This window comes from Phyllobates terribilis, unplaced genomic scaffold (assembly GCF_046119375.1).
Source record: "Phyllobates terribilis strain yellow unplaced genomic scaffold, ASM4611937v1 Scaffold_1__5_contigs__length_1240528914, whole genome shotgun sequence".
Classification (NCBI taxonomy): Eukaryota; Metazoa; Chordata; class Amphibia; order Anura; family Dendrobatidae; genus Phyllobates; species Phyllobates terribilis.
The window spans coordinates 73,119,052-73,140,897 of record NW_027362761.1 but is presented as its reverse complement, the minus strand read 5'-3'; the positions used below and the strand labels follow the sequence as shown (position 1 = coordinate 73,140,897).

The window sequence follows — 21,846 nt, the reverse complement described above, 5'->3', positions numbered from 1 at the left end:
GAGATAACACGGAGCCACCCGGGGATGCTGCGCCTCCTCACATTCACCTGAGAGAAGCCGCCCACCACAGGCAGCGTCCCCATGTCTCGCCATAGCTAGAGATAACACGGATCCACCCGGGGATGCTGCGTCTCCTCACATTCACCTGAGAGAAGCCGCCCACCACAGGCAGCGTCCCCATGTCTCGCCATAGCTAGAGATAACACGGAGCCGCCCGGGGATGCTGCGCCTCCTCACATTCACCTGAGAGAAGCCGCCCACCACAGGCAGCGTCCCCATGTCTCGCCATAGCTAGAGATAACACGGAGCCGCCCGGGGATGCTGCGCCTCCTCACATTCACCTGAGAGAAGCCGCCCACCACAGGCAGCGTCCCCATGTCTCGCCATAGACAGAGATAACACGTAGTCGCCCGGGGATGCTGCGCCTCCTCACATTCACCTGAGAGAAGCCGCCCACCACAGGCAGTGACCCCATGTCTCGCCATAGAGATAACACGGAGCCGCCCGGGGATGCTGCGCCTCCTCACATTCACCTGAGAGAAGCCGCCCACCACAGGCAGCGTCCCCATGTCTCGCCATAGACAGCGATAACACGGATCCACCCGGGGATGCTGCGCCTCCTCACATTCACCGGAGAGAAGCCTCCCACCACAGGCAGCGTCCCCATGTATCGCCATAGCTAGAGATAACACGGAGCCGCCCGGGGATGCTGCGCCTCCTCACATTCACCGGAGAGAAGCCTCCCACCACAGGCAGTGTCCCCATGTATCGCCATAGCTAGAGATAACACTGAGCCGCCCGGGGATGCTGCGCCTCCTCACATTCACCTGAGAGAAGCCTCCCACCACAGGCAGCGTCCCCATGTCTCGCCATAGCTAGAGATTACACGGATCCACCCGGGGATGCTGCACCTCCTCACATTCACCTGAGAGAAGCCGCCCACCACAGGCAGCGTCCCCATGTCTCGCCATAGCTAGAGATAACACGGAGCCGCCCGGGGATGCTGCGCCTCCTCACATTCACCTGAGAGAAGCCGCCCACCACAGGCAGCGTCCCCATGTCTCGCCATAGACAGAGATAACACGTAGTCACCCGGGGACGCTGCGCCTCCTCACATTCACCTGAGAGAAGCCGCCCACCACAGGCAGCGTCCCCATGTATCGCCATAGAGATAACACGGAGCCGCCCGGGGATGCTGCGCCTCCTCACATTCACCTGAGAGAAGCCGCCCACCACAGGCAGCGTCCCCATGTCTCGCCATAGATAGAGATAACACGGAGCCGCCCGGGGATGCTGCGCCTCCTCACATTCACCCGAGAGAAGCCACCCACCCCAGGCAGCGTCCCCATGTCTCGCCATAGACAGAGATAACACGGAGCCGCCCGGGGATGCTGCGCCTCCTCACATTCACCTGAGAGAAGCCGCCCACCACAGGCAGCGTCCCCATGTCTCGCCATAGATAGAGATAACACGGATCCTCCCGGGGATGCTGCGTCTCCTCACATTCACCTGAGAGAAGCCGCCCACCACAGGCAGCGTCCCCATGTCTCGCCATAGACGGAGATAACACGGAGCCGCCCGGGGATGCTGCGCCTCCTCACATTCACCTGAGAGAAGCCGCCCACCACAGGCAGCGTCCCCATGTCTCGCCATAGACAGAGATAACACGGAGCCACCCGGGGATGCTGCGCCTCCTCACATTCACCTGAGAGAAGCCGCCCACCACAGGCAGCGTCCCCATGTCTCGCCATAGCTAGAGATAACACGGATCCACCCGGGGATGCTGCGTCTCCTCACATTCACCTGAGAGAAGCCGCCCACCACAGGCAGCGTCCCCATGTCTCGCCATAGATAGAGATAACACGGATCCACCCGGGGATGCTGCGCCTCCTCACATTCACCTGAGAGAAGCCTCCCACCACAGGCAGCGTCCCCATGTCTCGCCATAGATAGAGATAACACGGATCCTCCCGGGGATGCTGCGTCTCCTCACATTCACCTGAGAGAAGCCGCCCACCACAGGCAGCGTCCCCATGTCTCGCCATAGAGATAACACGTAGTCGCCCGGGGATGCTGCGCCTCCTCACATTCACCTGAGAGAAGCCTCCCACCACAGGCAGCGTCCCCATGTCTCGCCATAGACAGAGATAACACGGAGCCGCCCGGGGATGCTGCGCCTCCTCACATTCACCTGAGAGAAGCCGCCCACCACAGGCAGCGTCCCCATGTCTCGCCATAGAGATAACACGGAGCCGCCCGGGGATGCTGCGCCTCCTCACATTCACCTGAGAGAAGCCGCCCACCACAGGCAGCGCTCGGAGCCGCCTGCTGACGTCACGTGATTGGCAGCGCCAGCGCTCTCGGAAGCCGGCTCTGCACTCTGCAGCCTGCACCTCACCCGGGCAGCAGCTCCTCGCCAGACTCCGACAAGGACGAGTCCAGCCCGTGCCCGCTCCCTCCCGCAGCCCTTCCTCTGGGTAAGAAGAACTTCTTCATCTACAAGTTGTGTGTTGTAGCCGGCTACAATGCCTTCTCCGTGCAGAGCCACGACCATATCTGGGCAAAATATTCGTTTGTCACCAAAGGGGGGACTGCTCGGCTTCCCCTCTATAAATAGGCAGTGATCCATAGGGATGGAGACAATGCACACTTGTCCCGGCCTGAGCTCATCATCCTATTCCTGCAATCAGTAGGGTGCCAGCAGCTGGCATGGGGCATCACACTGGGTATCAGCAGCCTTACTTTCTGTAGTGTTCTGTAGGACTGTTCCTTTATGCTTTTCTATGTAAACACAATTGGTTATAGTATTAATCCGCCACATACATAGAGAAGCATGAAGTCGTCGTTCACACCACCATATGATCATTACAGATACATTGCAATTCTTAACATAGATAGCAGTTTGGGTCTTGTACACGTCTTTCACCGCTGATTTAGAAGTACAGGTGCCATACAGATGAAAAATCATTTTTTCTGGATGAAAATCAGACGTGTTTTTATATGAAATTTGCCATAGGGTAATAGGGCAAATATGACTGCAGTAAGTGATGAATCACTTTGGTCCCAATTCATTATTTACAGGTATTTTTTTGTAAGTTACTATATATAATGTTCATCAATACGATTACTAATAGAAAATCCAGAAAAATGTCTCCTTCATCTGGGATAATTTGAGAAGCTACATAAACAATGATATTACTTCTAGTATTATTATTGGATGACAACAATACGCTGCCTTTAGCCTTCTACTCTACTAGATCTGGGAACCTTCTGGGACGGTCCTGTCCGTCATCATTTACTAGGTTAGGGATACAGTGGATTGTGAATTACCTTTGAGAACTAACCATACTGAATGCTATTAGTCACACTAGCATGTGAAAGACAAGTGTATTCCATTAATATCACAGCATTTACTGGCACCCACGTAATCTCTGTGCTTTATTACTTGCTGGCATCTGCGAGGCTGGATGGAATGGTACACCATTTCATGATAATTTCAGAAGAAGTTGCTTTCCTGTTGGGAAATGAGCAGAGACTGCATTTCTTTCCCATTCTTGTTTGTAAGATGCTGTCTGGTGCTATCCAGAAGCCTAAATATAACCCCAGAAGATCATGGACACATTTTATATGCATAAAGATCACCAGGACAGATATCGTCAACCTCATATACCTTATGAGGGCTTCCTGAACTAGTTATGGAGTCTCCTTTTCAGGATCCACATTTTTCAACAAGAGTGGAGACTAGTTACATCATGCTTTGGAGGTCTACAAAGGAAGTCCTACATTACATCTATCACCCATTCCTGTGATAGTACTTTGTCATTTTTAATTTCCCTTGTTGTGCCCTTGCAGAGAAACTAAATATTTACTGCTAGGTGTCCCCAAATTAAAGGTGCACACTTTGTGATGAATTTATTAAGGGACCCTCCAACCAAGAGGATTTTTATTAAAGCAGGGGACACTTTTATTAAAGATAATATTTTAAATGCTTTATATTCTGATCTGAATGGCTACCAAAACACTCTTTAAAATGCATTTACCTGCGTTTGTCATGAGAAACTACTTGTCTATGTCTGGACGTACAGTAAAGGACTTTTTTACACAAATCATGGGGTCTCAGCTTCAATTCCCAGAGCTAGTGATATATAATGCTCCTATATTGTTGTGAATAGTATGGCTATACTCACTGCAACCTTTTTCCTAGAGTTGGGACACAATACTACTGCACTTACACAGTAGTGCTTAACTTGCAGCTTTTGTCACTGCACTGCCTATGGAAAAATGTAGATGAAATGTCAGTAATCCCAGCACAATAAGACTGGAGTCAAACATGCAGTTTTTGCTATGTGATGTTTTTAGTAAGATCCAAAAGGAATGAGAAATATGAAAGACCTCCTGCTCATTCATTTACTTCTTACTTTGGCGCAAACAATTGCAATGCAAACTGCAAGTGTCATTTACGAGCTGTAATGTTCTTTTCATCTGTCCCCGGTCAGATTCCTTGAGACAGCAATTCTCGAGCTAGTGGTCCCGTTTTGACGTTCCCCGGCCCTTTAATTCCTCTTTACACAGTGAGCAGTTGCACGTAGCAGTCACCACAGAATGCTGCGGCACATGCAATGAAGGATTGCATCCTGAAGCTGGCCAGTGCCAGCTTCAGGATGCAATTTGTAGGTGGAGCTTGTGTGCTCTGCGCTCTTGTTCCACTGAAGACAGGAGCTGCAGCGTCCCTCATGTGATGTATAGGCTGCAGCCACAGCGTCTACCATGTGATGTATAAGCTGCAGCCCCAGCGTCTCCCACTTGATGTATAAGCTGCAGCTCCAGCGTCTCCCACGTGATGTATAAGCTGCAGCTCCAGCATCTTATATGTGATGTATATGCCCAAGTGTATCCTATGTGGTGTATACACTCCAGCCCCAGTGTCTCCTATGTGATGTATATGTTCCAGCTTCAACATCTCCTATTTGATGTATATGCGCCAGTCCTCCAGTGTTTCCTATGTAATTATATACAGCAGTCTTGTTGTCCCCTATGTGAATACTGCCGTCTCGGTGTCTCCTATGTGATCAATACTGCTGTCTCAGTGTCTCCTATGTGATGTGTATAAACCAGTCTCAGAGTTTCCTATGTGATGTGTATATATAACAGCTCTGGTGTCTCCTATGTGACGTATACAGCAGTCTCAGTGTCTCTAATGCGGTGTATATATAGCAGCCATAGTGTCTCCTATGTGATGTATACTGTAGTCTCACTGTCTCCTATGTGATGTGTATATATAGCAACTCCAGTGTCTCGTATGTGATGTAAACAGCAGTCTCATTGTCTACTATGTGATGTATATACCTGTAGACCTCCCACTGGTTGAGTTCTGTAAATGTAATATGAGAAGTGATGAATTTCTTACTGTGAAGAGACTTGCAATGTAATACACATTGTGTGCAGAACAATTTACTGCTACTAGTTCTTTACAAAACATATTATCACAAAGAGTCGACTGCGCTCAAAACCGACACAAACCTGGAAAAGTAGTTGCGAGTAGCAACATCATCAATACCATCTAACATCACACAACTTACCAAAAAGAAGCAGTTCCTGCCATCACATTAGTGGTGAGCTAATTAAATATTTGACCAAATATAGCAGGGTAAATTTCAAGTTGATAATTTTGCACAGCCCCTGAATGAGGTCATAAATATCCAAATGGCCATTGGCAGAAAACAGGTTTCCCACCCCTGCTCCAATACCAGGGTGGGCAATTAATTTCCCCTAAGAGCCACATGAGAGACCATGACTGTTGTGGAGGGCCAAACTTAAAGGGTCTTTGGGTTTTCATCTATCTGAAGTCGACAAAAAGCTAAGCTATCTTCCTTTGTTTGTTTCTTTTTGCTGTCTTTAGTGGTCAGTGGGGATCGACTAGCGCTCATCCCCTCCCTTCCCTAGCCAGGTCCGAACGCCAGGGAAAGACAGGACGAGGTTCGTGTGCGGCGATTGGTGAAGAGCCAATATAGGGATGTTAGTGGAGACAGGGTGATCCTAGATCAGCCTAGAAGGTCTCCACTCCCTCCTTTCCCTAGAGTCTGGGCTTCCTTTCCCTCTTCCGTTTGTGTTGCACTAAGCCTTTCCCACACCTTGCATGACAGATGTCCACTCAAATAGTATGATGTCCCACACAGCCCTTTCAACAAATTGATGTTCCCACAAAGTTCCCCACACATTATGATGTCTCCACACAGCCTCTCACACAGAATAATGTCCTCTCAAACAGTATGATATCCCCAAACAGCCCCTCTCACAATTTGATGTCCCCACAGAGCTCCATGTCCCCTTACACAGTATGATGTCCCCACAAAGCCTCCCATACAGTATGATATCCCTGCAGAGCCCCATATCCTCTAACAGTTTGATGTTCTCACAAAGCACCCACACAGTACAATATCCCCCAAAAGTCCTCCACATGGCATGATGTCCCCACAAAGCCCCCCACATAGTAGGCTGTCTCCACAAAATATGATGTCCCCCTACACAGTACGATATCCCGAAAAAGCTCCCCACAAAGCATGATGTCCCCACAAAGCCCCCTCACAGTATGATGTCCCCACAAACCCCCACACACAGTATGATGTCCCTGAAGAGCCCTCCACACAGTATGATGTCCCTGCAAAGTCCCATGTCCCCTTACACAGTATGATGTCACCATAAAGCCTCCACAGAGAATGATATTCACAAAAAGCCTCCCACAAAGCATGATGTCCCCACAAAAACCCACGCACAGTAGGATGTCCCTAGCAAGCTCCCCACAAAGTATAATGTCCCCACACAGCCCCCCTGCAGTAGGCTGTCCTCACTAAGCCTATGTAACATACCTGGCGGCGTCCTTGCATGGTGGTCCATCTCCCACTGTGCAAGAGGGCGCACTTGATCTCCTGTCCAGAATGTCTCTCTGGCTTCCCTCCATGCTGTCTGTTTGTGTCTGTTTCTGCTGCTTAAGGGCGGCGCCCGATCACTTCCTGCCTTTTGTACCTGCTGTGGGTCACACCCCTTGTGCGTCCTCAGCCTATTGCTGTCTGTCACTTGGTATATAGCTCAGCAGCTCCCTTCTATCCCTGCCTGAGCATAGTGTTTCCTTCAGTGTGTGCTTGCACTCTGAAGGTGCCAGGTCCCGTTCTTTGTTTCCTTGTCTGCCTTTCCTGGAGGCTGTATTTCCAGGACTGTCTGAACTGAGTCCTGTATGTCTTCTGCTTTGCGGTATCAGCTCCCGTGTCTGAACTGAGTCCTGTATGTCTCCTGCTTTGCGGTATCAGCTCCCGTGTCTGAACTGAGTCCTGTATGTCTCCTGCTTTTCGGTATTAGTTCCCGTGTCTGAACTGAGTCCTTTCTGTGTTCTCTTGTCTGTCCTGTCTGAACACGCTCCTAGCCTGTTCCTCCTGCCTTCTAGGGGCCGATTACCTAGACCCGTTCCTGTATCTTGTCTGACCTGTCTGAACACGCTCCTAGCCTGTTCCTCTCGCCTTCTAGTGGCCGATTTCCTAGACCCGCTCCTGTGTCTGGTCTGTCCTGTCTGAACACGCTCCTTGCCTGTTCACTCCGCCTTCTAGTGGCCGATTTCCTAGACCCGCTCCTGTGTCTGGTCTGTCCTGTCTGAACACGCTCCTTGCCTGTTCGTTCCGCCTCTCTGGGGGCCGTATTCCCAGACCCGCTCCTGTATCCCTCTGCAGTGTCGGTCTCCTCCGTACACTCAGTTCCAGTCTGAACTCTCTCCTGTCCTTTACCTGTTCTGCCTGTATTGTTCCTTAGTCCCGGTGTGTACTGGGTCCTATCCCGCCTGTGTTCCTACCTGCTAGTGCCTCCCTGTCTGCACTCTAGCTGTGCTTGCCTTTACCCCCCTGCCTGCATACCCGCCTGCCTGCATACCAGTCGTGCCTGCCTATACCCACCAGTCTGTGTGCCAGCCTACCAGCCTGTTCCTGTATTCCCCTGTGTGGGTCAACAGCCGTGTCCGGGGTCTGTCCTGGAGTAGCACCTGGTCCCTCTGCTCGGTTCCTCCTTGGTGCACTGGCGTCGTATGCCGTCGTGCGACCCTGGTCGGATCGGGTGAATACCTAGTCACGCCCCTCCAGGCATTCACTCTCCGGCACGGTCCAGTGGAATCACTACCAATCACACGCACACGCCGCTTAGCCCAGGCGTGTGCATAACAGCATGCTCAGGCCATGGTTCCCGTTGAGCCCCACGGCCTTCGCTCTTTGAGAAGTTTTTCCAGCGAATACATGCATTAAAATAAATAAATAAAATTTTTTTCCCCCTTTAGCTGAGTTCCAGGCGAATTACGCACCCGTCCAGATGGATCTATCAGCTCTCGTTCCTGCGGATCCGCCACGTTACTATGGGGATCCAAGACAGTGTCGTGCATTTGTGGAGCAATGCATGCTACACTTTAAGGCCTACCCTCTCTATTTTCCTTCCGATTGGGCTAAAGTGGCCTTTATGATTGACTACCTAGCGGGTGATGCCTTGAAATGGGTCACCCCCCTATGGGAAGCATGGGATCCTGTCATCCTTGACCTGCAGGCCTTCCTGGTGGCCTTTCGTATGGTCTTCGAGGACTCTAACTCTGAAGCCCCTGCTGAAGCTTCACTTCCCAATATCCCGGAGCAGCCCCGACGGGTAATGTGTGTGGGTAGCGCAATAGTCCTCCAGCCCAATGAGACTACTGCCCACCCAGAATCCTCACAGGGTGACTACGCTTTCCGGAATACTTCTCTCAACCTCAAGAGGCAGTCCAGACGTGCTAGACTTAGAGGCAAGCCGTCACGCCAGGGTCTGTCCTCCCTGAGACCTCCTGACCCCAACCTTGAAGTCCCTACTGAAGCTTCATCTCCCTGTATCCCGGAGAAACCCCAATGGGTAATGTGCGTGGGTAGTGCACCAGTTCTCCTGGCTGAAGAGACTTCTGCCCATCCAGACTCCACACAGGAGAACTTCCTGCACCCGGCATCAGATGCTTCTCTCTCTTTAACCGGTGTGCATGTCCAAGGATGCTCCAAAGCTGTGGTTACCTCAGAGTCTGTGCACCTCTACTACCTGGCGGAGGATCCCCTGTTGCCTCCTGAACCCTCCGGGATACCACTCGATGACAAATGGAGAGAGACTTCTCTACACCCGGTACACAATACTTTGTCCGCTTCGTCCTGTGAGCCTGACAATGGGTACCCCAAAGTGGTAGTTACCTCCGAGTCTCTACACCCCTCCGACCAGGCGGAGGATCTCCAGTTGTCTCCTGAACCCTTCGGGGTGCTACCTGGTAGCGAAAGGACAGAGACTCTCCTATACTCTGTACCTGATACCTCGCTCGCTTCGTCCAGTGAGTCCAACCTAGTGTACTCCGAAGCAGAGGTTACTCCTGAGTCTCTACACCCCTCCGACCAGGCGGAGGACCTCCAGTTGTGTTCAGAATCCTTCGGGGTGCCACCTGGTGGTGAATGGACAGAGACTTTCCTATACTCTGTACCTGATACCTCGCTCGCTTCGTCCAGTGAGTCCAACCTAGTGTACTCCGAAGCAGAGGTTACTCCTGAGTCTCTACACCCCTCCGACCAGGCGGAGGACCTCCAGTTGTGTTCAGAATCCTTCGGGGTGCCACCTGGTGGTGAATGGACAGAGACTTTCCTATATCCTGTACCTGATACCTCGCTCGCTTCGTCCAGTGAGTCCGACCTAGTGTACTCCGAAGCAGAGGTTACTCCCGAGTCTCTACACCCCTCCGACCAGGCGGAGGACCTCCAGTTGTGTTCAGAACCCTTCGGGGTGCCACCTGGTGGTGAATGGACAGAGACTTTCCTATACTCGGTACCCGATACCTCGCCTGCTTCCTCCAGTGAGTCTGACCTAGTGTACTCTGAAGCAGTTGTTTTCTCTGAGCCTCTGCACTCTTCTGACCCGGCGGAGGACCTCCAGTTGTTTCCTGAATCCTCCGGGATACCACCAGATAACAAAGAGACAGTGACTTTTCCTCATTATGTACCTGATAACCCGTCTATTTTTTCCTGTGAGCTTGACAAGATGTACCTCGAAGCAGAGATTACCCTCAAGTCTCTGTCCCCCTCCAACCCAGTGAACGACTGGTCCTCGAATTCCCTGCGGAAGATTCTGGCAGGCCTGAAGAAGAGGGGGCGTAAGGGGGGAGGTACTGTAACATACCTGGCGGCGTCCTTGCATGGTGGTCCATCTCCCACTGTGCAAGAGGGCGCACTTGATCTCCTGTCCAGAATGTCTCTCTGGCTTCCCTCCATGCTGTCTGTTTGTGTCTGTTTCTGCTGCTTAAGGGCGGCGCCCGATCACTTCCTGCCTTTTGTACCTGCTGTGGGTCACACCCCTTGTGCGTCCTCAGCCTATTGCTGTCTGTCACTTGGTATATAGCTCAGCAGCTCCCTTCTATCCCTGCCTGAGCATAGTGTTTCCTTCAGTGTGTGCTTGCACTCTGAAGGTGCCAGGTCCCGTTCTTTGTTTCCTTGTCTGCCTTTCCTGGAGGCTGTATTTCCAGGACTGTCTGAACTGAGTCCTGTATGTCTTCTGCTTTGCGGTATCAGCTCCCGTGTCTGAACTGAGTCCTGTATGTCTCCTGCTTTGCGGTATCAGCTCCCGTGTCTGAACTGAGTCCTGTATGTCTCCTGCTTTTCGGTATTAGTTCCCGTGTCTGAACTGAGTCCTTTCTGTGTTCTCTTGTCTGTCCTGTCTGAACACGCTCCTAGCCTGTTCCTCCTGCCTTCTAGGGGCCGATTACCTAGACCCGTTCCTGTATCTTGTCTGACCTGTCTGAACACGCTCCTAGCCTGTTCCTCTCGCCTTCTAGTGGCCGATTTCCTAGACCCGCTCCTGTGTCTGGTCTGTCCTGTCTGAACACGCTCCTTGCCTGTTCGCTCCGCCTTCTAGTGGCCGATTTCCTAGACCCGCTCCTGTGTCTGGTCTGTCCTGTCTGAACACGCTCCTTGCCTGTTCGTTCCGCCTCTCTGGGGGCCGTATTCCCAGACCCGCTCCTGTATCCCTCTGCAGTGTCGGTCTCCTCCGTACACTCAGTTCCAGTCTGAACTCTCTCCTGTCCTTTACCTGTTCTGCCTGTATTGTTCCTTAGTCCCGGTGTGTACTGGGTCCTATCCCGCCTGTGTTCCTACCTGCTAGTGCCTCCCTGTCTGCACTCTAGCTGTGCTTGCCTTTACCCCCCTGCCTGCATACCCGCCTGCCTGCATACCAGTCGTGCCTGCCTATACCCACCAGTCTGTGTGCCAGCCTACCAGCCTGTTCCTGTATTCCCCTGTGTGGGTCAACAGCCGTGTCCGGGGTCTGTCCTGGAGTAGCACCTGGTCCCTCTGCTCGGTTCCTCCTTGGTGCACTGGCGTCGTATGCCGTCGTGCGACCCTGGTCGGATCGGGTGAATACCTAGTCACGCCCCTCCAGGCATTCACTCTCCGGCACGGTCCAGTGGAATCACTACCAATCACACGCACACGCCGCTTAGCCCAGGCGTGTGCATAACAGCCTACCCCCAAAGTATAAGAGAAAATATAGCTGCAGTCTGAAATGCTAAGAATAATAAATTTAAAAAATTGGAACTGTATTACTGCCATTACAGATAGTATTGCAGTTCCAATTTTCTAAATGTATTAATTAAATGAATAATTGTTTTAACTAGCACCTGTACACACAGTTTGGATGTGCTGATCAGATTTTCTATTTGTAGCATAGCCCAAAGTATGATGTCCCCACACACAGTAGGATTTTCCCCACACAGTATGATGTCCCCACACAACCTCTCATACAGTATGATGTCCCCTTACACAGTATGAAGTTCCCACAAAGCCCCCCACACAGTATGATGTTCTCATTAAGCCCCCACACAGTATGATGCCCCTGTAGAGCCCAATGTTCCCTTTCACAGCATGATGTCCCCACAAAACCCTCACACAGTATGATATCCCCCACAAAACATGATGTCCCCACAATGCCCTCCACATGGTATGATGTCCCCTTACATAATACGATATCCTCAAAAAGGTTAACACAAAGCATGATGTCCTCACAAAGCCCCACCAGAGTATAATGTCTCCACAGAACCCCATATCCCCTTACACAGTATGATGTCCATACAAAACCACCCATGAAGAATGATGTTCCTTCATAGCCTCCCACACACCCACACACAGCCCCTAACGCAGTATGATTTCCTCACTAAGCCTACCCCCAAAGTATGATGTCCCCTCACACAGTATGATGTCCCCGTGCAGCCTCTCTCACAATATGATGTCCCCATATAACCCCATTATCCTTTACACAGTATGTTGTCTCCACAAAGACCCCCACACAGTATGATGTCCCCACAGAGCCCCATAATCCCTTATACAGTATAATGTCCCCACAAAGCCCCAAACACATTATGGTGTCCCCACAAAGCCCCACATACAGTATGATGTCCTCACACTGCCCCCACACAGTATGATGTCCTTACAAAGCTATCCACACAGTATGATGTTCTTTCATTGTTCCCCATGTTGTCCAAACCCCCCCCACATAGCCTCGCATGCAGTATGGTGTCTTCACTAAGCCTGCCCCCAAAGTATGATGTCTCCACACAGCCCCTCACTCAGTATGATGCCCCCAAAAAACCTACCACACAGTATGATGAGCCCAAAAAGCCCCGCACACTGTATTATGTCCCCAGACTACCTGTATAATGTCCCCTTACGTACTTTGTTCACACTAAGTCCCCGACACAGTTTAAAATACCCAAAAAGCCCCCACAAAGCATAATGTCTGCCCAAAGCCCAACACACAATATACGGTAATGTCCCTGCACAACCCCCCACACAGTATGATGTCCCTACAAAGTCATTCACACAGTATGATGTTCCTTAATAGCCGCCCATGATGTCCCCACATCACACACAGTCCCCCACACTGTATGATATCCTCACAAAGCCTGCCCCTACAATATGATGTCCCCTCACAGCCCCCATGCATTATGATGTCCTCACAGCCCCCCACTCAGTATGATGCCCCCACACAGCTCCACATGCAATATGATGTCCCCACAGTTTCCGACAATTACTGACAATAAAAAGAAACCAACTCAAAAATAAAACTCTGGTCTTTTCAGCATATTAAGGCTAGTAACAACATTGCACTTGCTGTGCTCTCAGTCACACTGGCTTAATGATGGAAGATGAAGCTGATAGCTCCCTGTTCCAATATTGAATTCACCAGTATCTGCAGGGTGCAGTGTGCCACTATTCCCAGTCCTCTGGCTGTCCTGGTCCACGGGCCGGACATGAACAGCCAAAGGACCGCATGTGGCCCGTGGGCCACACTTTGGCAAGGTCTTCTCTAATAAGAACTTACAATAGACAATCAGCTGCCATTTAAATATAGCTATCTCTTTCTTTGCAAGTCACTACAGGGATAAGCCCTAGAGAAGACAAGTTAGGGTCCTTGGAAGCTCCACAATTTCACACTGAATCTTGCCCTGACCAGGTATATCGAAGACCCAAAACTCTCTAAATGGACAGATAGTTTGACTACTCTTGAGTTGCATATATATTTTTCTTAAAGAAGCACTACCATCAAAATTTTCTATCCTCTTAATATATTGCAATAATCATATTATACTTACAGTTGCTCATTTTACCTTTCAACCCAGCTAATTCTTCCATTTCCACTATGACATCACGAGATTAAAAAATGACTAGGTGAATCCTTCTTAACTCCATGTAGAAACAGGAGGTCAATTTTCACTGTATGAGTCCGAAGTGACTGCAAAAGTCCTTGGCAGGAGGAAGAGCAGTGCATTTAGGTCTGGAGTTGAAGAGGGGGATTATAAATGCAGGGATAATAGACTTCCTGTTTATATATAGAACAGAGAAAAGAGAAGAATTAATTGGGTAGAAAGGCAAAATGAGCAATTGTAAGTACACAGTGCAATTTAATATGATGATTCCAATATATTTATAGGATAAAAACTTTGATGGGAGTGCTTCTTTAAAAGGGTTGTCCGGTCTTCTGTTGAAAGTCTGCAGTCACTCTGTGTAACCGCAAACTTCAGAATTATTACAGTGTGTACACCGCACCCTGCCAGGATTCTCTGATGTTGCCGGGAAGAGCAGGCGATCACATGACCACAAGTATACGATTTGCATACTTTTGACCAGATTTCCGCCAGACTAGCTCAGCCTCGCTCAATCAACTTATATTGAGCGAGGCCAAGCATGTCTAGTTGGCATATGACCACAAGTTGCATACTTGCTGTCATCTGACAGCCCGCTCTTCTTGCCAACACCGAAGAATCCTGACATTGTGCGGTGAATGCTCTTTGAGAATTCAAAAGTGTCAATATACAATGAATAACTGCAGACTTTTAGCAAAAGACTGGACAACCCCGTTAAAAACATTAGATTTTTTATTTATTTTGTAACATACAATTACCTCAAGGCTTTTATATACTTATAATGCCAGAGACGAGTCCATCTTTTTTATATCTAAAGATCTAGGGAAAACAAATTATCACCTATCCACCGGATAGCTGATAACTTATAGAGCTGGGGTTCTGACCACTTGGACCCGCACCAATCTGCAGAACTGGGATCTTATATCCCCGTTAGAATGGAGTGGCAGTGCACATGTTTGACCCACGCTTAGGTCACTCCGTGTTGGGCTGCTGAGCGCGGCACTCTGCTTTTTCCAGCAGCTCCATAAAGAATGAATGGAGCGGCTGTCTGGTAACCAGCCTGTTGCTTTATTTTGCAATGTACATAAAAGTGCACTGTTAGGAATAAAAATTATCTGTTCTTCCAATTGCAGTGTGTCCCAGCGGTTGGATCCCCACCTATCTTATGGATAGGTGATAACTTGTTTTCACCGGACAACCCTTTTAATGTATAAAGTATTTTTCAAATGTGAAAAGGATAGTCAACACCCCAAGAACTTATTCAAAGTGTTTACAGGACTTGGAATAATGGAAGAATGTTTACAGAGCACATGTTCACAGAGCAGAGCAATGTCACATCTGAATGTGTTTCAAATGTGATATTGCACATGGCATAAATATAGCAGTGCGCATAGTCCTCTGTTTGGGGATCACTATGGTAAATTGTTTGTAAATGTGATTAAACCACAGAAACAACAGCCAAATTTAGGTAGGACTTGTGATGTATGTGAAGCCTGTTTTTCTTAGAATACAAATTTGGAAAAATGTCTTCCCTACAGATAGAACAGTAAGTTGAATTTGACACAAATACAGCCATAGTGCCCCAATATTGGAGCCAGTAACAGCCCTCACATATCACATTTAACTACACCGGGCCCCTAACAAAGTCATCAACAGAGCCCCAATAATGTTGACAGCCACAGAGCCAGCCCAGCCACGGCTCAGACAGAACCAGCCATAGATCCCACAAAACTGAACCAATCACAGATTGCCTTGACAGAGCCAAGCACAGGTCCCACACAATAGAGACAGCCACAGTCTCCACATTATCACATAAAAAAGCCAGACACATCTAGCCAGTGAAAACAACCACCCATGTAGCCATGCCATTATAGTGGCAAATATGCTAGTGCTACAGATATGCCAAGCACAAATTGGTATTTTCATTGAAATGATACGTTTCACAAAATAAATTACCTGAAAACATAGGTCCATGAGTTGTCCTTGTCTTGTCAGGTTCAAATTCTTGTCGGGGCATTCTAGAACCAGTTTTATTTTGCTTTTTTGCTAAAAAATAAATGTTAGTTCATATGTGACATGCAGATAATTCATGAGCATGTGTCACGCCAGGTGTGGGAAAGACTTAGTGCAACGAAGAGGGAAAGGGGGAAGTGGAGAACTCCTAGTCTGGTCTAGTGTCACCCTGTCTCAACTACTGTCCCTATATTGCCTTTTCAGCAATCGCCGCACGCGTGCCTCACCCTGTCTTTTCCTGGCGTATGGCTAAGGCTAGGGATGGAAGGAGATAAACGCTAGTCGATCTCCACTAAACTCTATAGACAACAAGGGTAGACAAACAGGGGGAGAATGCTTAGCTTTAGACGACTCCAAACAAATGCAAACGCAGCCTCAAGTTCCAGAGAGGACGAAGTACTGCTCTTGCTAAGCCTTCACAAGTAGAAATGAATATAGCCGGCACCTCCCTCTCAGACACACCAGGTATATATACACCCAGGCCAGGAAGCTAATTACCAGAGGGAAGTAGCTGCTAAGTCCTGGAGACAGCCTCTCATCTAAGAAGATGTCTGTAATGCCAAACGTAGAGATCTCCTGCAACCAACTGCAGGGCGACTGTCTGTCATCTCTGATACACCTGTGACAGTACCCCCCCCCACTCTACGAATGGCCTCCGGACACTCAGGACCGGGTTTCTCAGGAAAAGAGGTGTGGAATAAGCAAACCAATCTGGGAGCGTTCACCTCTGATGCTGAAACCCAAATCCTCTCCTCTGGACCATAGCCTTTCCAGTGCACCAAGTATTGTAGAGAACGACGTTGGAGACGAGAATCTATAATCCTCGAAATCTGGAACTCCAGATTACCATCAACCATTACTGGGGTCAGTTGTAGAGGTGAGGGCTCAAGAGGTTCCTCATACTTTTTGAGTAAGGACCCGTGGAACACATTGTGGACCCTAAGGGCCTAAGGAAGTTCAAGACGAAACGCTGCTGGATTTATGACGGCGGTTATTTTATAGGGACCAATAAACCTAGGTCCCAGATTCCAAGAAGGAACTTTCAATCTTATATTCCTGGTAGACAACCACACAAAGTCATTCACATTCAGGTCCGGACCTGGCAAGCATTTTCTGTCAGCCATACGTTTATACCTGTCTCCCATGATCTTTAACTTACTCAGAACACCCTGCCATACCGAAGAGAGTGATGAAGCAAACCGTTCCTCCTCAGGAACTCCTGAAGCTCCTCCCCCACTAAAGGTACCAAACTGTGGGTGATAACTGTATGCACCGAAGAACGGTGACCTGCCAATGGATTCTTGCCAATGATTATTAATGGCAAATTCTGCCAGCGGTAAGTAGGATGCCCAATCCTCCTGATTTTCGGAGACGAAACACCTGAGGTAGGTCTCCAAGTTGTGATTGACACACACACTCGGTCTGACCATTTGACTGAGGGTGGAAGGCAGAGGAAAAGGACAGCTGCACCTGTGCCTCGCCCTGTCTTTCCCTGGCGTATGGCTAAGGCTAGGGATGGGAGGAGATGAGCACTAGTCAATCTCCACTAAACTCTGTAGACAACAAGGGTAGACAAACAGGGGAAGAATGCTTAGCTTTAGACGACTACAGAAAAATGCGAACTCAGCTTCAAGCTCCAGAGAGGAAGAAGTACTGCTCTAGCTAAGCCTTCACAAGTAGAAATGAATATAGCCGGCACCTCCCTCTCCGACACACCAGGTATATATACACCCAGGCCAGGGAGCTAATTACCAGAGGGAGGTAGCCGTTAGTTCCTACAGACAGCCTCTCATCTAAGAAGATGTCTGTAATGCCAAACTTAGAGATCTCCTACAACCAACTGCTGGGCGACTGTCTGTCACCTCTGATACACTCGTGACAGCATGTTGGCATTTTCAGAAATAGCAGGACGATCAAGCTGACTTAAAGGAAACCTGTCATATAAAAAATGCTATTGACCTGCCTATATGGGGTTAATCTGCAGGTTCAAGCGTTCTGATTCTGAAGATGCTGGCCCACACTGACATCCCTGCTGTTGACAGAAAATTAACTTAATTCCTCCCGACAGCCTCGGGCTTTCAGTCATAGAGGTGTAGCCGGCACAACTTAAGTCATCGCTCAGAACATAGTAAGCAGCAGCTGTAACTGCGACCCCAGCACTGACTGACAGCCGGCTCAGCGTTCTTGGCTAGCGATAACATTGGTGTTCCGTTGCTTTATCTGGTAGTTATCACTAATACTTTGCTGTGATGTACCTGCACATTTCAGGACTGCTAATGTGCATTCCCATCAGGAAACATTTATCAAGCTGTAAGAGGATTAAAGTTATCAAATGTGTTATTTGGACATGTATTTTTGGAAGCATGCGCTCACCTTTCTTTGCTCCAGCTTCTATTACAAAGTCAGAGAATCAGTGTAAAGGTTAAAAGCCATTTTGTGAAACTGAAGAAACAAGTGGGGGAAGTTGGTTGTAAAGGGGTTTTCCAATAATATAAGAAAGTGGCGTGTTAACAGACAACATGATTATATAACATCGCCTGGCTCTATGCGCACATCTGTGTATAGACTGAAGGCTGTAATGCAGATCAGTGCATGCATAGGTGTTGGTACACAGCCATTTATAATCCACTTATGTTGTAATGTGTCTACGGAATGTAATGTTAACTGTGGAATTAATGATTACATATAGATGTGGGCATGTTTTACCTTTTAGGTTAAGTGCATACTGTGCGTTTTTGATGCGTTTTCGCTGCGTTTTTTCCGTGCGGAAATGCATCAAAAATGCTATCTAATCCGTCTGCCAGCTAATGCAATGACAATCCTGATGTGCTGTGCAATTTCCGCTCCGGACTGTTATTGCGTTTAAATACGCAGCATGTCCATTCTATGTAGAGTTTCTGCAGCGTTTCCCGCCCATTGACTTTAATTGAACCACAGCAAACCCACAGGTATAAATATATTTTCGGATTTGCTGCGGTTGTTTGCTGCGGATATGACTAGTCAATGGGTCCAATGCGATGCAAAATAGCACATAGAATGGTACCCGGGCCAGTTGGGGAAGACTACTTCTCCCATCATCCGACCGCCGCTCCTGCTGATAACAGCGAGAGCAGCGCAGCTGAGGGGAGCAGTAGTCTCCTCAGCTTAGCCGGGTCCATGCGCTGTGTAAAAAAAAAAAAAAAAAAAAAAAGAGTAAAGAAATAAAAAAACACCTATCCTCACCTGTCCAGTGTCCCCCGCTGCCCTCCTGGTGTCCTCGCGATGTCCCCCGGCGTCCTGATCACCCGGCGGTAGACTGGCGGGAGCATGCTCGCTCCCAGCAGTGCACATCGCTGCGGCTGAGGTATCGCGAGTTCACAGCTGGAGATCACGTGCCACTGATGCAGTATGAGGTCATCAGAGCTTATCAGCTGATCTTCAGCTGATGAACTCCCCTGACCTAAGCCTGCAGCACAGCCATGTACACTGACAGGAGTGATTTTACACTGCTGTCAGTATACAGTGCTGTCTTCAACAGCCGTCACATCAGTGATTGATGTGGCTGCTGTAGAAGTGAACCCGATCGCCGTGGGACAATCTGGATTACGTTGTGACAGTGCACAGGTGAGGGATATGGTTGTTTTTATTTATTTATTTTTTTACAGAAGATCGAGGGCTTCAGGGATTGGCAGTATAATAAAAAAAATTATTAAAACCGTGTGTAATTTTATGTCAATAAAAAGCCGTGGCCGTGTCTTTTATTGAAAAAGCGTTGTAAACCTTACTACGGGGTTAGTAATGGGGGCGTCTTATAGACGCCTCTCCATTACTAACCTGGGCTTCATGTCAGCCGCCAATACAAGGCTGACATGAACCCCAGCCCCATTAACTCACTCACCACCGCTACACGGCAGTGGGAAGAGCAAAGGCTAAGCGCCAGATTTGGCGCATCTTATGGATGCGCCATTTCTGGGACTGCTGTGGGGTGATATTATTAGCTACAGAGGGGGCTAGTATCCATGACCCCTTCCCTGGCTATTAATATCAGCTCACAGCTGTCTGTTTAGCCTTTGCTGGTTAGATTTTATAGGGGGACCCTACTTCAATTTTTTCTGGGGTCCCCCTGTAATCTAGCCAGTAAAGGCTAAGCAAACAGCTGTTAGCTGTTAATAGCCAGGGAACATTTTTGGCTAATGGTCCCTTCCCCAGCTACTAATATCAGCTCCCAGCAGTCGACTTTCCCTCTGCTTGTTATGAAAATGAGGCGGGAGCCCACACAATTTTTTTTTTTTTAATTTTAGGCTGTGTGCCCACAATTCGGACTTAGCAGCGCTTTGGACACATATTTTTGCTGCGTCCAAAACGCGTTCTATTGAACTCAGGTAAATCCACATGTGTTCACTGAACCATGCAGACTTACCGCATTCTATACATTCTAGTGGTCAAATTTCTGTTGCGGAGGCTAGCGACTCCACAAGAGAATTTGACATGCTGTGCTCCTGAAAGACGTGCGGCATGTCAGTGTCCACGGGTGATCTGCAGCCTCAGATGAACGCATAGTGGACTTGGGATTTCTAGAGATCCCATCCACTATGCTGTAACATCTGGACACTGCGGGTTTGACGCTGTATAAACACACAGCTTCAAACCTGCAGCAGCTCCTGATTGTGGGCCCTTGCCCAAACTCACCTGCAGCAGGTCAATTTCTGTAGCGGACACGCTAGTCTCCGCTGCAGATTTTGACCGATTGAAATGTCATTACATGCGGTGGATCCGCGTGTATTGACAACAAAAGTGCCGCATTAGAACACAGCCTTTTGGACGCAGCAAAAATATGCTGCGTCCAAAGCGCTCCTGGGTGCTGATCGGGGGACGTAGCAGCTAACGAAACAGCTGTGAGCTGTTATTAATAGCCAGGGAATATGTTTGCCTAATGGCACCTTCCTAGGCTAAAAATAGCAGCTCTCAGCTGCCACAGAAATTGCATGAATGGGAATGCTAATGAAGATTGGGTATATGGGATTAGCTGACACCTAGCCCTTTTGTTTGGCGATAACAACGTGTCAATAAGACCCTTTCATTACCAAACCTAATTAAACTAATGTAAAGAGTTAAATAAATACACAGACAAGGAGCAAACAATTTATTTGAAATACAAAAGACACATTCTTTAATCATTTAAATTAACCAATATATTCATCCCAGTTCCGATGGTAATCCAAGGGTTAAAGCAATGTCCCACGTTTCTTTTTTCAAATAACTTTATTTAGCACCAAATAGAATTCACTGATGTACAAAAACACATTGAAAACGCATCAAAATCGCTGCAAAACGCCCTTTTTTTTCTGTAGCCTTTTTCCTGCCAACAGATGCAGAAACGCTGCAGAAATTTCTGCAATCAAATCTGAACGTGCGCACATAGCCTTACAATAGTTTCATAGAAAATGAACTAATAGGAACAATGTATCCCATTATCAAAAATAAAAATATCAAGTACAAAAGTCACTTTATGTTGAATTTACCCATGCACAGGATCATGCTTTTTTATTCATGTTTTTGCTATTTTTATTTATGATAATAGTATACATTGCTTCTATTTGTCTACTTTTTTTAAACTATTCTACTCCCACTAGCCTATCTAAATATGTGGATTCAAGTGTTCCATTAACACATTTCTGATTAAAATACTGTATATCTTTTAGTTTACTTATAAAAATTGTAATAATTTATAACATATGGTGTAATATATCTATCTAGAAAAACAATCTACCAAAGAAAATGCTCCGTAGAAAAGACTTAGAGAAATACCGGGATGTGGATGAGGAAGAAATCTTAAACAAGCTAACAGATGAGGAAATAAGTGCTCTGGAAGGAGAACTAGAAGAGTTAGATCCAGATGTAAGTATCACTATACAGTATATATTGAGTTATTAAATGTTCTCTTTGCTAAAACTCGTATAAAAAAAACTATTTAATTTCAGAATATAAACTCTCACATATCATATAATATATAACAATTGTACTAGTAAGCATGACAAAAATCTGATAAGATATGCATTGTCAAGTCTCATTGATTCTACCAGCAAGTCCTTTACTTATGTCCCTGGACTCCTTTCCATTTTAAAGAAGCACTTAGATCA

At 48.0% G+C, this 21,846-nt stretch overlaps 1 protein-coding gene across 3 annotated transcripts in view; it reads left to right on the top strand.

The window, feature by feature from the left end:
* The first annotated feature begins 2,252 nt into the window (after positions 1-2,252).
* TMOD1 (tropomodulin 1) overlaps positions 2,253-21,846 on the top strand; it is an 89,146-nt gene continuing 69,552 nt past the window's right edge. For 2 of the 3 annotated variants that reach the window (XM_073664542.1, XM_073664551.1), the window contains exons 1-2: positions 2,253-2,477; positions 21,464-21,604. In XM_073664542.1, the coding sequence (XP_073520643.1) occupies positions 21,485-21,604 (120 nt within the window). In that variant the 5' untranslated portion in view covers positions 2,253-2,477; positions 21,464-21,484. The remainder of the gene's footprint in view (positions 2,478-21,463; positions 21,605-21,846) is intronic. The other variant, XM_073664534.1, reaches the window with a different exon arrangement.